This window comes from Chelonoidis abingdonii, chromosome 1, assembly GCF_003597395.2.
Source record: "Chelonoidis abingdonii isolate Lonesome George chromosome 1, CheloAbing_2.0, whole genome shotgun sequence".
Taxonomy (NCBI): domain Eukaryota; kingdom Metazoa; phylum Chordata; order Testudines; family Testudinidae; genus Chelonoidis; species Chelonoidis abingdonii.
This window is the reverse complement of record NC_133769.1, coordinates 158220729-158236248: the sequence shown is the minus strand read 5'-3', so window position 1 is coordinate 158236248 and position 15520 is coordinate 158220729. Positions and strand designations below refer to the sequence as shown.

Sequence of the window (15520 nt, the reverse complement as noted above, 5' to 3'; positions counted from 1 at the left end):
TTCACTCCTGGCTGCAGCTATATGTCAATGTTATTCGCATAGCTGGAGTTGCGTAACTTAGGTCAACTTAGCCCCATAGCATAGACTTGCCCTGAGGCTGTGTCTACACTACAGACTATGCTATAGCTGTGCTGCTATAAAGTCTCCTGTATAGCCGCTCTTTGCCAGCAGGCGAGAACTCTCCTGCCTACATAATTACCATCTCCAACGAGCAACATTAGCTATGTCAACATGTTCTCTCCTGCCGATATAGCACTGGCCACACCAGCGCTTTTGTTGATTAAACTTATGTCAGTCGGGGGGTGTTTCTTCACACCCCGACCAACAAAAGTGGTAGCGTAGACAAAGCCTTTGTGTACCTTTCTCAGGCCTGAAGAAGAGCTCTGTGTAGCTCAAAAGCTTGTCTCTCTCACCCACAATATGCTGGGGGGTGCTTGACCCCTGGCTCTGCCCCAGGCCCTCCCCTACCCCACCCCTTTCCGCAAGGCCCCAGCCCTGCTCCACCTCTTCCCGCCCCCCCCCCATTCTTTCTCCAAAGCCCCTACCCCCATCCCCCCTCTTCCTGTCCCCGTTCCACCCCCACCCCGCCTCTTCCTCCCCTATTCCACCCCTCCCCCCTAAAGTGCCATGCCCTCACTTCTCTCCCCTTTCCCCCAGAGCCTCCTGCAAGCCACAAAACAGCTGATCGCAGCAGGCGGGAGGCACAGGAAAGAGGAGGAAGCATTGATTGACAGGGCCTGCTGACAGGCAGGAGATGCTGTGGGGAAGAGGGGAGCTGATAGGGGGTTGCTGGTGGATGCTCAGCACCCACCACTTTTTCCCCATGGGTGCTCCAGCCCCGGAGCACCCACAGAGTCAGTGGCTATGCTCTCAACAACACAAATTGGTCCAATAAAAGATATTACTTCACCTATCTGGCCTCTCTGATATCCTGGGACCGATACGGCAGCATACAAGTATTCAGGAGTGATAGGTGTGTATTAGGTATATAAGTAAAGCATGGCTGTAATGCAAGGCCTACAGGTGAAGGCTTAACCACACTAGGCTTGGCATAAGTGGGTGGCCTAAGAATAACCCTGGGCCAGGAAAATTACAAGTTTACTGTAAAGAATGTGCCAACAGTTGATGTTCTGCAAAAGTAGACCGCAATGTACTCATCTAAACCACAAGACACCTGATTGTAACATCATGGAAAGTTCTGCTCTTATCGCAGGTAACCCTGGAAACAGGTTGAAGCAAATATTAATAAGATGCTAATGAGAATAAGGGGAACTAAGAAAACCACCTCTGACAAGCAAGGTGCCCCAGTATTTCTGGAGCGTGTTAGTATAGATAAGGAAAAGGAGGGTTGTGGAGCCTTCATGCATATGCATAAAGTGTTAGGACTGGTCATAAGCACAGGATAAAAGAGGTTCTGTGGTGCAGATAGGTGTGAAGACGGTAGCAGGAATCACTCTTCTGTTGATGACCACCTGTTGAGAGAGCCATCAGACTCAACGCTATCTTTGGGGATGTAAGTATGAATACTGCATTAGCTATTGCAGGGGCTTTCCTAGGTTTTATGTATTTGTTAGTGACTGTAACTTTGATCTTCTGCTTAATAAAACTTATAATACAACAAGATTCCTTACTTGTGACTGTGCTTGTGGTCAAAGCCCTCATTCTTTGTGTGTTCCTAGAGTCTCGCAATCTAAGAAAATCACTAACAGTAACTTTCAGCGTGTTGATCTTAAGGCTGTAGCAACACAAGAGCTGAGCTCACTCTCTAGGGACACTGTAGTTTAACACAGAACTATCCATTCAGTTTAAACAGAAGCTACACTATCCTCCTCACTCCATCCCTGTAACTCCCTGCCTTTCCCATGTTCCCTCAGAACCTCCATTAGAACCATAGCCCCAGATTTCAATTCCCTTCTGCTTCCTGCTATCAACTCTTTAGCCCTAGGGATGTAGGCTGAAGAATCCTAAGAGATTGGATCACTTGGGCTCCTTAGAAACTCATTTTCTAGACAAGGACTGTGATTTTCAAAGTGGTTTGAATGTGAAGCACCTCTGCCAGTCAGGTCTGCCAGGGCAGCCTGGCAGAGAAGCTGCAGGAAGCAGGGAAGGCATTCTAGCTGAAACCAACAAATGGAGAAAATAGGCACCAGGAACCTAAAGTTGAAGTGATACTGGACTCCAACCAGTTTGTGTGGAAAAGCTTATGTACCTGGCACATCAAGGTTTGAACCTGAATCACTTCAAACTAGAAGGGGATGTAGGAGTTTAGGGTCAGATCCACAAAGGTAATCCACTGATTTCAGTGGAAACAAGGAGCCTAAATTCCTTTGAGGATTTAGGTCTTAAATGCATAGTTAATTTAGCTGTGCGTGAATCTTGCCCTGTCCCTCAGGTGCACACAGTACAGAATTTTTAAATGGTCATAATTTGCTCAGATCAGAATCAGTCTCTTCCAGCTCCCCGATGAGCAGTTTCCGTATGAAATAGCAGCTTTCAAATCTTAGCTGATTTCCACAGACTACATTATTTGCTTCCCTCTTCTTACTCTGACAAAACCCCAATGTACTGAGCTGGACACATTGCAAGGCCTATATATTTCTTCAGGGCACCTGTTGAGTTTTTTTAACAGATGAGGAATTGACATTTTCTGCTGTTAGATGCATTTTTATAGTTTGCTTGCACATGTGTCTAGAGGGCACAAGTGCGACATTTTTATATATGAAATATCTGCATAAAGCCAAAGTGGGGGGGTTGCATTTTATATACTCCTTAGCTTGGTCTGTAGGGGCTTATTGACACTAGAAAGTTTTGCAATACCGGTGTAATGATAAAGTGGCAAAAAGTGTCTCACATGGAGACAGTTCTACAGATAAAAGCACCTTTATATTGATGTAATGTTGTCTGCGTAAGAGCTTTTACTGCTCTATGTTGGGAGGAAAAAATCACACCTCCAACCAAAATAGTTCTACTGGTAGAATTTGTAAGTGCAGAGCAGCCCTAGGCTTTCTGTGATTGCCCTTGGTACCGTGATATCAATTGGGCTGACAGAATCAAGAATTGCCTGGGGAAGTTAAATTAGTTTAAATCACTGGTTCCCAAACTTTAACAACCTGTGAACCCCTTTCACTAAAATGTCAAGTCTCACGAAGCCCCTCCTAAAAATGAATATTTCCAGGGATTTTCTCCTTTACCTGAGCATAAATTATAAAAGCAGTGATCTCGGAAATATAAAATTTGTTTTTATGACATGCTTATTACATACTATTTATTATTAAGTATTATTTCTTATTGCAGAATTTTTCTTACATTATGAAAACAGCAACACTCTTCCAAGATCTCACTTTCGTAGCTTCTATCACTTTGAATAAAAGCAGCAGAGAATCCAAGGTTTTCACACCTCTACTGCTAGAACAGGGCCTCACCCTCCCTGACTGAACTAACCTCGTTATCTCTAGCTTGCTTGCTAGCATATATATACCTGCCCCTGGAAATTTCCACTACCTGCGTCTGACGAAGTGGGTATTCACCCACGAAAGCTCACGCTCCAAAACATCTGTTAGTCTATAAGGTGCCACAGGATTCTCTGCTGCTTTTACAGATCCAGACTAACACGGCTACCCCTCTGACACTTTGAATAAGGCTGTTATAAGACAAGGCTTCTATGTTTCATCAAGGAGTATCAGATGTGAAACAGCATGAAGGTATTTAAGAAGCCAACTCAAAGAGTTTCTCCTTCAGAAGCATTCAGGTCTTGAGCAGTCCAGGCAAACAACGTACATTATAACAAAGCTTAAACTTGTTCTTCATAATAAGTTTTAAAATAATGCTAGCTGCCTATTTAATTTAAAAAACAGCAAAAAATATCCACCTCCCTTTCCATCTCTTATAAGGAGTCTTGAAGTTTTAAATTTACTCACTGTGATAGAGATGCTTGCTTTGATCTGCTTAGCTCTTGGAAGTCCAGGGGCTCCGGACTGCTGGCCCTGTGCTACCTGTGTTCCCTATGGACAGTTCTGTCCGCCATTAGGGATTTTTTTCCCCGAGAACCCCTGTAACATTTTGCGAACCCCCAGGGGTTCACATACCCCAGTTTGGGAATCATTGGATTAAATTTAAGCATATGACTGTCACAGCCCCAGTCAAACTCCCCCTACAGAACACTCACCACACTGCTGTGTTTGGGTCCCGCTATGCTACACCTATGTCCTCTTAAGTTTCCCTGAACATAGGTAGGCTCCAGTGCTGTCTCTTTGGCCTCTCTCGCATGTTTTCTGGGCACACAGACTGTTACCCCTTCATGGGAGTGGGGCCTTCTAGCCCAATTGTCCTAGAATCCCAGGACCGGTGCTGACACACACACGCCCAGACACCCCAGTAGCATATCACACCGGTTTCCAGAGCTCCAAGCTTGTGCATACTCTAGTTTACAGTTACAGCTCCAGGGACACTTGGTAGCTGAAGCAAATAGACACACAGGTTTTGTAAGGGTTCCAAAAAACAATCACTCTTTACTGTGGACACCACAAGATATATACAGATCCAGACAAGACAATAAGACCTCTATATGCCATTTTCTGCTTCAGTGTTCAAGATGTGGGACAGCATCCTTTCAAGGTTCCAAGTCCCCTCTCCTGGAGCTGTTTCCTCTGGGCTTCCCATCTGGATTTTGGAGTCTGCTGTCTCTCTTTGCTTCCTTTGACGTGGGCTGCTTCTACATCTCCCGCCAAGAGCCTGTGCCTTCCCCACCCCCTCTCTCAGCCTCTTTTTAAAAGCTAGCACTACCACCTGGTTTTTGTTTCCCTGTTTGGGGATTTTCCAGTCTCCAAACCCCTTGCCATCAAATCACCTGGGTAGAACTTGCTCTCCCAGATGAGACATATATCATTTAGCCAGAGCCCAGTCCGTATATTAACAACTTTTTTTGTTTTTTCTGTACAGGGGTGGCAGAAGTGCCCTAAAAGGGGCACAGGGACACAGATGCCCAAACTGTGGCCTCATCCCCAGCGCCATGCCCCCCCAGGCCCCGCCTTTGTACCATCTCTTCCCCTGAGACCCCATCCCCTGCTCATTCCTCTCTACCCCTCCCACCTGTCGCTCACCCTTATGACTGGTAAAAAGTGCGGAGCCATGACCTTGTTCTGGAACCCCTAGTTCTGTAGCTTCTTCCAGACATGGCAGAGGATGCATCAGGGAACTTATCAGCCCATGACAGACTCACTATATGTTGTGGCCTGATCTACACGACAAAGTTTTGCAGGCATAGCTATGTCTGCTAGGAGTGTGTGTTGGGGGAATTGACACACACACCCTAGCTGACTTCGCTATATTTGCAAAAACCCTCGGGTAGACACAGCTATACTGACACAAGCATGGTTCTGTTGATTTAGACAATGTTCTTCCAGGAGGTGGTATAGCAATGCTGTCAGAACACCTTTTATCGGCTTATGATCCTGCATTTACATAAGGGGCTTTGCTGACATAACTATCTCGAAAAACAATGAGGAGTCCTTGTGGCACCTTAGAGACTAACAAATTTATTCGGGCATAAGCTTTCAAGCTCTCTAAGGTGCCACAAGGACTCCTTGTTGTTTTGCTGATACAGACTAACATGGCTACCCCTCCTAAACCTATCTTGAAAAAGGCTCTCTAGTGTAAGCTAGCCCTTAGGAATTTGATGATACAGCAATTTCATCAAATGAACCAGAACTTGTACATAGTCAAATTCTCCAAATCATCACAATGACTTAAAAAAAGCCTCCCAGAAACATGCTTGTAATTTGAAAAAAGGAAATTAGCCCTTTAAAGTAACCTGGTAGCATATAATGCATCGGTTCCTTACACAACTCTGAAAAAATGTATAATGCTGTGCAGACACATCCATCTCGTCTGTGCATTTTACCTGTAGGTTTGTATTAACGTCATGTTGTGATATTAGTATTCAGCACGTAAGATAGAGTGCGTTGTATTCTCAAAGCACTTGATAAATATTAACTAATGAATCCAGCTAAAAAGAAGGTTTAGTTATCTTAGTTTCAACTGAAAAAGGAAGGAAAAGTTCATTGATTTCCTTCTTGTGGTCTGTTATGTTCTATTACAAGGAATAAACGCAGTGTTGCTACACCCATACTGTTGCTAAGGAGACTACATTTTAAATTTATGAGATCAGTTTAATAGTTTGGAGCATGATCCTGCCAGCTTCACTCATATCCTTACTCATCAACGATCACACTGAAATCTGTGGGGCTATGTGTGTAAGGCAAGCAGGAGTGGTCCCATTTGAGTAAAAACGTTGCCACTGCCTTATTTTGAGAGACAGTAAGGTCTAGTGACTGAAGCAGTGGAGGGGGGCTGGGGAACAGGGAGTCCTGGTTTCTAATGTAGATTTCATAGAGTTTAAGGCCAGAAGACACTATTAGATCATCTTCTAGTCTCACTTTCTCTGTATTTCAGGCTATCAAGTTTTACACATTTACCCCTGTATTGAGCCCAGTAATGTTCTTCCCCTAATTTGTTGTGCAACATTGTAAAGTCACTTACATCAACATTTGGGAATTTTAGGTGCCTGGCTTTAGATCAGTGGTTTTCAAACTGTGGTTTGTGACCCAGTACTGGCTCATGGAATGGATCGTGGTGGCTCTGGTCAGCACCACCAACCGGGCTGTTGAAAGTCAGGCTAAGGCAGGCTAATCCCTACCTATTCTGACACCACACTGTGCCCTGGAAGTGGCCAGCAGCAGGTCCAGCTTCTAGGTGGGGAGGCCATGGGGCTCCATGTGCTGCCCCTGCTCTGAGCACCGAGCTCCAGTGGGAGCTGGGGAGGCAGTACCTGCAGGCAAGAGCCGTGCGGAGCCGTTTGCGCGCCTCTGCCTAGGAGGTGGACCTGCTGCTGGCCGTTTCTGGGGCGCAGCACGGTCCGTGGTGCCAAGACAGACAGGAAGCCTGCCTCTGCACCCGGGCTGCGCCGCTGACCGGGAGCCGCCTGAGGTAAGTCCAAGCCCTAAGCCCCTACCCTAGCTCTGAGCCCCCTCCAAACTTGGACCCCCTTCCTGCATCCCAAGCCCCTCATCCCCAGACCCACCCCAGGTCTGAACCTCCAGTCCAGAGCCCTGAACCCCTCCTGCACCCCAACCTCCTGTCTCAGCCCTGAGCCCCCCAAAACCTGGTCCCCCCTCCTGCACCCTAAACCCCTCATCCCCAGCTCCACTAGGTCACAGGCATCAACAATTTTCTTCAACTGGGTCGCCAGAAAAAAAGTTTGAAAACCACTGCTTTAGGTTATAGAATTCTAGGTAAGTGGCCTAATCTGCAGATAGGGTTGCCAACTTTCTACTCGCACAAAACAGCACACCTTTGCCCCGCCCCCTGCCCATCTGTCCCTGAGGCCTTGCCCATGCCCTGTCCCCTCTCTGAGGCCCTGGCCCCACTCACTCCATCCCCGCCTTCCTCTGTCACTTACTCTCCCCACGCTCACTCACTTGCTCATTTTCACTGGGCTGGCTCTAGGGGCTGAGTATACGTGATCTCAGGCTACCAAACAATAACTGATTTTCATGGCTCTCCATAAGATGGAGGTGACAATATTTCCATACTTTACCAGGGAGCTTTGAGTTGAATGGACTTTGGATGGAAGGGCTAGAGAAGTGTATCATTATTACAATGACAGGAACTAAGCTCGTGTTAATCATGCCAGTAATTGACTTCTGAGGCTGTTTGTTTGGAGAGGGGAGTGGGTTCAATGTCCTTTATGTGAGAATCAATAATGTTCTATGCCTGTCGCTGTGACTTTGGCCAATAATCAAGCAAGGCCAGAAGTGAGGGCTCCCACGTTTTTCCAAAAAAACCCACAGGCTGTATTAAACATTAACAGAACCAACCTGCTCAGAAGGCTCCTGTTGCAGAGGGCTCGCTTTTCCCTCGCCTCTCGTGAAGGCCTTGTGGATTACAGCATGGGAAGACTGACCAGGAAGAAGGCTGAGGATCCCAGGAAGAAGCCTCTCTTTGTTCTTGCCACTGTCCTGCTGCTCAGCTCAGCATATGCAGGTAAGGAGAGTACTAGTGGAGGCTCATGCGGCACCAGAGGTGGTGGGCAAGGAATTTGAAGATTTGACAGATGTAGATTCTGGCAGTGAATTCAACTGATGGTCCCTACACTACACAATCCAATGTGTATATCAGGTCCCTGCTAGAGCCAAGTGAGTTTGGTAAGAAAAGTGACTGTAGAAATGACCTTTTCTTACCCCCACATATTGGTTCCACCACATGTTTGTGAGGCAGGCCCACCAACTTGGCTTTACAAAAGTAATTACAGCAATCCAATGATCAACTAAGTTTACACTGCAAAATCTTTATTAGCAGTAGCTAAGTATGAGGTAGGAAGTGCTAGATGGGATGTTCAGTTTGGCAGGCTTAGTAAATTAGAAAACCAGCTTCTGTCTTGAAAATGGAGCATGTCTGATCTGAAAAAAGATATGGGACCCTATGGCTGGTTTGAAAAAAATAACTGAAAAACTGTTCTCTTATGCTAAAATCCCATGGAAGCTGCACTTCCTACAGTGTAACTCACTGCTCCTTCCCTCGTTTGCTGTCAATTGCTGTTCATGAAAGGCACAGGACTATTCTTTCTAATCAGCCTTGCTCAATCATACCATTGATCACTTGTAGTCAGAAATGCAACCCCTGAACCCAGTTCTCCTTTCCCTGTCCACACAGGCATGGGTAAGTCCCAATAGATTTCAGTGGGAGATTCTCATATCCTGCAGTGTGAGACTTGGGCCCTGAGTCTCTTGACTCTCAGCTCCTTGCAACATTCAACAATGGTCCCTCCAGGATATTTTTATAGTGTCCTCAGTTGGGATAGCATTTTGAAGCACTTGGAGGAGAGGAAGGTGATCAGGAACAGTCAACATGGATTCACCAAGGCAGGGGTGAAAGTAACTTAAAGGACTTACCGATACGCCAGAGTCCTGAGCGGGGGAGTGGCCTCAACTGGAAGAGGCGTGGTCTTTCAAGATTTAAAGGCCCTGGGGCTTTAGCTGTGGCTGGGAGCCCCAGGGCCTTTAAATCACCCCAGAGCTACCAGCTGCAGAGGTGGCTGGGAGCCCCAGGGCTCAGATGTGAATTACAGGGCCTGGGGCTCCCGCCACTGCAGAGCTCCGGGCCCTTTAAATCCCCACCTGAGCCTGGCTGCTAGAGCTCCGGTGGCACTTTAAAGGGCCCAGGGCTCCCCGCAGTGGCTGGAGCCATGTGTTCTTTAAATCACCACCACGGAAGCCGGTTCAGACTGGCACGGCGTACTGGCTCTTGCTGGTACGATGTACTGGACCATACCGGCTTACTTTCACCTCTGCACCAAGGGCAAGTCATGCCTGACCAACCTGATTGCCTTCTGTGATGAGATAACTGGCCCTGTGGATATGGGGAAAGCAAGGGACATGATATATCTTGACTTTAGCAAAGCTTTTGATACTGTCTCCCACAGTATTCTTGCCAGCAAATTAAAGAAGAATGGATTGAATGAATGGACTATAAGGTGGATAGAAAGCTGGCTAGATCATAGGGCTCAACGAGTAGTGATCAATGGCTCAATATCTAGTTAGCAGCCGGTATCAAGTGGAGTGCCTCAGGAGTCGGTCCTGGGACTGGTTTTGTTCAGCATCTTTATTAATGATCTGGATGATGGGATGGATTGCACCCTCAGCAAGTTCGCAGATAATACTAAACTGGGGGGAGAGGTAGATACACTAGAGGATAGGGATAGGGTTCAGAGTGACCTAGACAAATTGGAGGTTTGGGCCAAAACAAATCTGATGAGGTTCAACAAGGACAAGTGCAGAGTCATGTACTTAGGAAGGAAGAATCCCATGCACTGCTACAGGCTGGGAACTGACTGACTAAGCAGCAGTTCTGCAGAAAAGGACCTGGGGATTACAGTGGATGAGAAGCTGGATATGAGTCAGCAGTGTGTCCTTGTTGCCAAGAAGGCTGTAGCAGGGCAGTAAACCCTTGCTCTGTCATCTGCCACTATTGAGAACAGCCAAGCTCCAGCCTCTTTGGAAGCCTCCTTCAGGTAGCTGAAGGCTGCTATTAAATCCCCTCTCACTCTTCTCTTCTGCAGACTAAATAACTCCAGTTCCCTCAGCCTCTCCTCATCAGTCATGTATCCCAGCCCCCTAATCATTTTCATTGCCCTCTGCTGGACTCTCTCCATTTTGTCCCCATCCCTTCTGTAATGTGGGGACCAAAACTGGACGCAATACTCCAGGTGTGGCCTCACAAGTGCCAAATAGAGGAGAATAATCACTTCCCTCAATCAGCTAGCAGTGCTCCTACTAATACAGCTCAATATGCCGTTGGCCCTTGTAGCAGTGTGGCGACTTATCGGCATGGCACCTCCCGCTGGTCATCCTGGAAATTAGCTCTCCAGCCTTTGGAGCACCCTCTGCTGGCCAACATCCTACTTGCCACTGGCCCCCATGTCCCTCCCAGACCCCAGTGCCCCTTTACTCAGGTGTTATGCCCACTGCAGCAACCCACAATCTGGGTCCCCCCACTCAGGGGAAACCTCAACCTCCTATGTCCACCTCACCTCAGTCTTTGGCTACTGCCAGGCACCATGTAGCCACCGTTCACTGGGGCAGACTGCAGTGTACAAGCCACTCATCATAGGCAAAGGGGTTTGGACCTGCTGCTTCTGCCTACCCTTGGCTGCCCCTCTGCAACCCCAGTACCTTTCCAGCCTTTATCAAGGCCTGCAGCCTGGGGAATTTCCAGGCTGGAGCTCCCAAGCTCCTCTAGCCTTTCCCCAGCCCTACTCCACTCAAGGACCTGCTCAGCTCCCAGCAGCCAGGCCCTCCTCTCTCAACAAGCTAGAGAGAGACTCTGTCTTAGCTCCAGCCTACCAGCCCCTTTATAGGGCCAGCTGTGGGCTGATTGGGGTGTGGTCTCAGCTGAGGCTGCTCCCCCAATCAGCCTAGGTTCCCTACCACAGCCATCTCCCAGGGCTGTTTTCTGGAGTTATTTAGTCTGCAGAAGAGAAGAGTGAGGGGAGATTTGATAGCAGCCTTCAACTACCTGAAGGGGGCTTCCAAAGAGGCTGGAGCTAGGCTGTTCTCAATAGTGGCAGATGACAGAACAAGGAGTAATGGTCTCAAGTTGCAGTGGGGGAGGTTTAGATTAAATATTAAGGAAAAACTTTTTCACTGGGAAGGTGGTGAAGCACTGGAATGGGTTACCTAGGAAGATTTTTAAGGCCTGGCTTGACAAAGCCCTCGCTAGAATGGTTTAGTTGATGGTGGCCCTGCTTTGAGCAGGATATTGGACTAGATGACCTCCTGAGGTCTCCTCCAACCCTAATATTCTATGATTCTGATGATATGATAATGAATGATTTGTAAGGGGATTTCTTGTTTCTGTTTTAAACATGGCTTCGAGGTTGTTTAGATAAAGAACAAAAGTTTAGGGTGTAGAGGAGAGAGAATGAGCATGGAGAAGAGTCAAGCTTTTCAGTGGGGTTGCTGTGACTTTCCTCTGGTGTTTTCTGGACTGTTGATCTGCTAGGTCACTCCAATCCTCAACTCCAGGAGCCAGCCATACCCTGCTCTGCTGAGAGAACCCCCACTCCCGGACTGCTCACACACAGCCTTTGGCATGTAAGCTTCTCCCAGCTACATGAGTGAGCACTTTTGGCCAGCCGCTGCCTGGATTGTGCATCTGAATGACACCAGCCAATATCTCTGGCCCCAGACATAACCCTAGAAACCTCTGTCTTGCAGTGCACAGTTATGCCTGCTGGACGCTGCCAGCTTATATGAGTTCATCAGTTTAACAAAAAATTTATATGTACCAGGCTTGTTATCCCAAGAGGAGTCTCTATCACACTTCAAAGCAAACGCACTGCTTCAGGCAGAATAAATAAATACATTTATTAACTACAAAAGATAGGTTTTAAGTGATTATAAGTCAAAGCACAACAAGTCAGATTTGGTCAAATGAAATGCAAAACACATTCTAAACTGATCTAAGTTTGTAAGGGCACTGAAAATGTTAAGATGCTTCTCACCACAGGCTGGTTGCCCTTCAGCCAGGCTCTCCCCTTTGATCAGCACTTCAGTCATTTGGTGAGTGTCTGTAGACAGAGGTGGAAGAGAGAGAGCATGGCAAACTTCTCTCCCTTTTTTTCATGTTCTTTCTTCCCTCTTGGCCTTGACCCCACCCCATTCAGAGTCAGGTAAGCATTACCTCATCATAGTCCCAAACTGACGAAGGGAAGGGGGGGGTGACTCACGCGAGAGTCCGACAGATCCTTTGTTGCTGCCTAGGCCAGTGTACATTGTTCCTTTGAGGCTGGGCTGGGTTTGTCCCATATATGGCCTGAGGAGGTGTGAACTGCCCCCCTGGAGAGTTTTGCCTGGGCTTGTTTAAGCCATGATGACATATTTTCAGCCTCATAACTATATACATGAAATTACAACCTATAACATTACTACAACCACAATGTACAAAATAAAAAGGAGTCATATAAAAAATGGAAACTAGGACAGATTACAAAGGATGAATATAGGCAAATAACACGGGAATGCAGGGGCAAGATTAGAAAGGGAAAGGCACAAAATGAGCTCAAACTAGCTATGGGAATAAAGGGAAACAAGAAGACTTTTTATCAATACATTAGAAGCAAGAGGAAGACCAAGGACAGGGTAGGCCCACTGCTCAGTGAGGAGGGAGAAACAGTAACAGAAACTTGGAAATGGCAGAGATTGCTTAATGACTTCTTTGTTTCGGTCTTCACTGAGAAGTCTGAAGGAATGTCTAACATAGTGATGTCTATGGGAAGGGGGTAGGTTAGAAGATAAAATAAAAAAAGAGAAAGTTAATAAATCACTTTAGAAAAGTTAGATGCCTGCAAGTCAGCAGGGCCTGATGAATGCATCCTAGAATACTCAAGGAGTTAATAGAGGAGGTTCTGAGCCTCTAGCTATTATCTTTGGAAAGTCATGGGAGACGGAAGAGATTCCAGAAGACTGGAAAAGGGCAAATTATAGTGCCCATCTATAAAAGGGAAATAAAAACAACCAGGAAACTACAGACCAGTTAGTTTACTCTGTGCCAGGGAGATAATGGAGCAATTAATTAAAGATATCATCTGCAAACACTTGCAGAGGTGGTAGAGTGATAGGGAAATAGCCAGCATGGATTTGTAAAGAACAATCGTGTCAAACCAATCTGAGTGCTTTCTTTGATAGGATACGAATCTTGTGGATAAGAGGAAGCGTGGATGTGGTTATACCTAGACTTTAGTAAGGCATTTGATACGGTCTCGCTGATATCCTTATCGATAAACTAGGCAAATACAATTTAGATGGCTACTATAAGGTGGATGCATAACTGGTGGATAACCGTACTCAGATTAGTTATTAATGGTTCCAATCCTGCTGGAAAGGATTATAACAAGTGGGGTTCTGCAGGGGTCTGTTTTGGGACTGGCTCTGTTCAATATCTTCATCAACAACTTAGATGTTGGCATAGAAAGTAATGCTTATTAAGTTTGCGGACGATCCAAACTGGGGGGATTGCAACTGCTTTGGAGGAACGGGTCAAATTCAAATGATCTAGACAAATTGGAGATGGTCTGAGGTAAACCGGATGAAGTTCAATAAGACAAATGCAAAGTGCTCACTTAGGAAGGAACAATCAGTATCCACACATACAGAATGGGAAAGACTGTCTAGAAGGGAGTATGGCAGAAAGAGATCTAGGGGTCATGGTGGACCACAAGCTAAATATGAGTCAACAGTGTGATGCTGTTGCAAAAAAAGCAAACGTGATTCTGGGATGGATTACAGGTATGTTGTAAACAGACCGAGAAGTCATTCTTCCGCTTCTACTCTGCGCTTGGTTAGGCCTCCAACTGGAGTATTGTGTCCAGTTCTGGCACCGCATTTCAAGAAAGGATGTGGAGAAATTGGAGGGGTCCAGAGAAGAAGCAACAGAATGATTAAGGTCTTGAGACATGACCTTGAAGGAAGGTGAAAGAATTGGTTTATTTAGTTTGGAGAAAGAGAAGATGAGGGGACATGATAGCAGTTTTCAGGTATCTAAAAGGGTGGTCATCAGGAGGAGGAGAAAACTTGTTCACTTAGCCTCTAATGATAGAACAAGAAGCAATGGGCTTAAACTGCAGCAAGGAGATTTAGGTTGGACATTAGGAAAAGTTCCTAACTGGTTGGACTGGAATAAATTGCCTCGGGAGGTTGTGAATCCGCCCCCTTCCCGCCTTCCCCGCCTCAAATTTCCTTCCCCCCCCCCCCCCCCCATGCGACGACAAAATCCCCCACCCCCTTCCCTTGGACAGCCATTTAAAATTTTCACACCAAAAAACAGCGGACGGGGGATGCGCGGGAGGATATACAGCGGAGGCGGGTTTAAGCGCGCCACAACAGAACTCCACAAACTGCACTTTGGGGGGGGGTCTATCATGGATGGTCTAGACAGTATTTGGTCCTGCCATGAGGGCAGGGGACTGGACTCGATGACCTCTCGAGGTCCCTTCCAGTCCTAGAGTCTATGAATGCTCAGTGCATCATGAGGCTTCTGAAGACACCCGACATGACAAACTTTGCATTGGATACCACACAATCATATTATAAGGATGAACATGGGGGTGCAGGGTGTTCCTCCGAGGTACAGAGCATCACAGTTGCACTAAGGATGAATATGACCTAAAAGGCTCATTTTCAAATTGTCATATATGTCATTTCTGCACAATATATACATGCATGTAAAAGTGTCACTGAATTTATAAAAATATAGCATTTCTGTAGTGTTCTCCATGCAAAGATTTTAAAGCACTTTACAAATAATGATACATTTAACTTCACAATATACCTGGCAGATAGCATGCTATGGCAAGGGACTAAACAAAACACTAAGGGCTTGTTTACATGGGGAAATTTACCAGCCTAACTACACCAGCATAATTATACCACTCTAGTTAGACCAATATAACAGCCTATGTTGACAGGGAGCTTGTACTGCTTTCAGAATGACGAATGCAGCACACAGAATAAACAACCATTTGGGGAACTGTAGCAGATGTATTGTCATGCAGGTGGGGGCTGGGAACTCTGCCTTAAGGGACTAAAGAGGGACCTTACTTTGCTCTTGAGTGATCCTCTCTGGCTGATGCTCACTGTGTTGCTGATAGAATCTGGAGAGAGCCATCTCTAGAGCTCAAGTGACTAAGAGAGAGTAGCCAGGTATGATGGAGGGTGGAGGTGGAAAAACACATGCAAGAATTACACAGACCAGAGTGGGCATGTGCTTCTCAGAGGTATGCCAACAGTCTGGGCCTTTCTGAAGCCAATCAGAGCTTCATTGGGTCACGTGTTATACAAACACAGAGCAAAAGACTGTCCCTGCCCCCAAAACGTCACAATCTGAATAGTTACGACTCTAGCTGATCTATCTGCTGGGGTTTCCAAGCCTAAGAATCACTGTTACTCCCCCCAGCCTCAGCAAATGA

General features: G+C 46.4%; 1 protein-coding gene across 2 annotated transcripts in view; it reads left to right on the top strand.

Moving 5' to 3' along the window:
• The first annotated feature begins 1211 nt into the window (after positions 1 to 1211).
• The window catches only part of PLA1A (phospholipase A1 member A), a 33521-nt gene continuing 19212 nt past the window's right edge, over positions 1212 to 15520 (top strand). Inside the window, exons 1-2 of one of the 2 annotated variants that reach the window (XM_032799924.2) lie at positions 1212 to 1513; positions 7868 to 8040. In XM_032799924.2, the coding sequence (XP_032655815.1) occupies positions 7947 to 8040 (94 nt within the window). In that variant the 5' untranslated portion in view covers positions 1212 to 1513; positions 7868 to 7946. The remainder of the gene's footprint in view (positions 1514 to 7867; positions 8041 to 15520) is intronic. The other variant, XM_075071913.1, reaches the window with a different exon arrangement.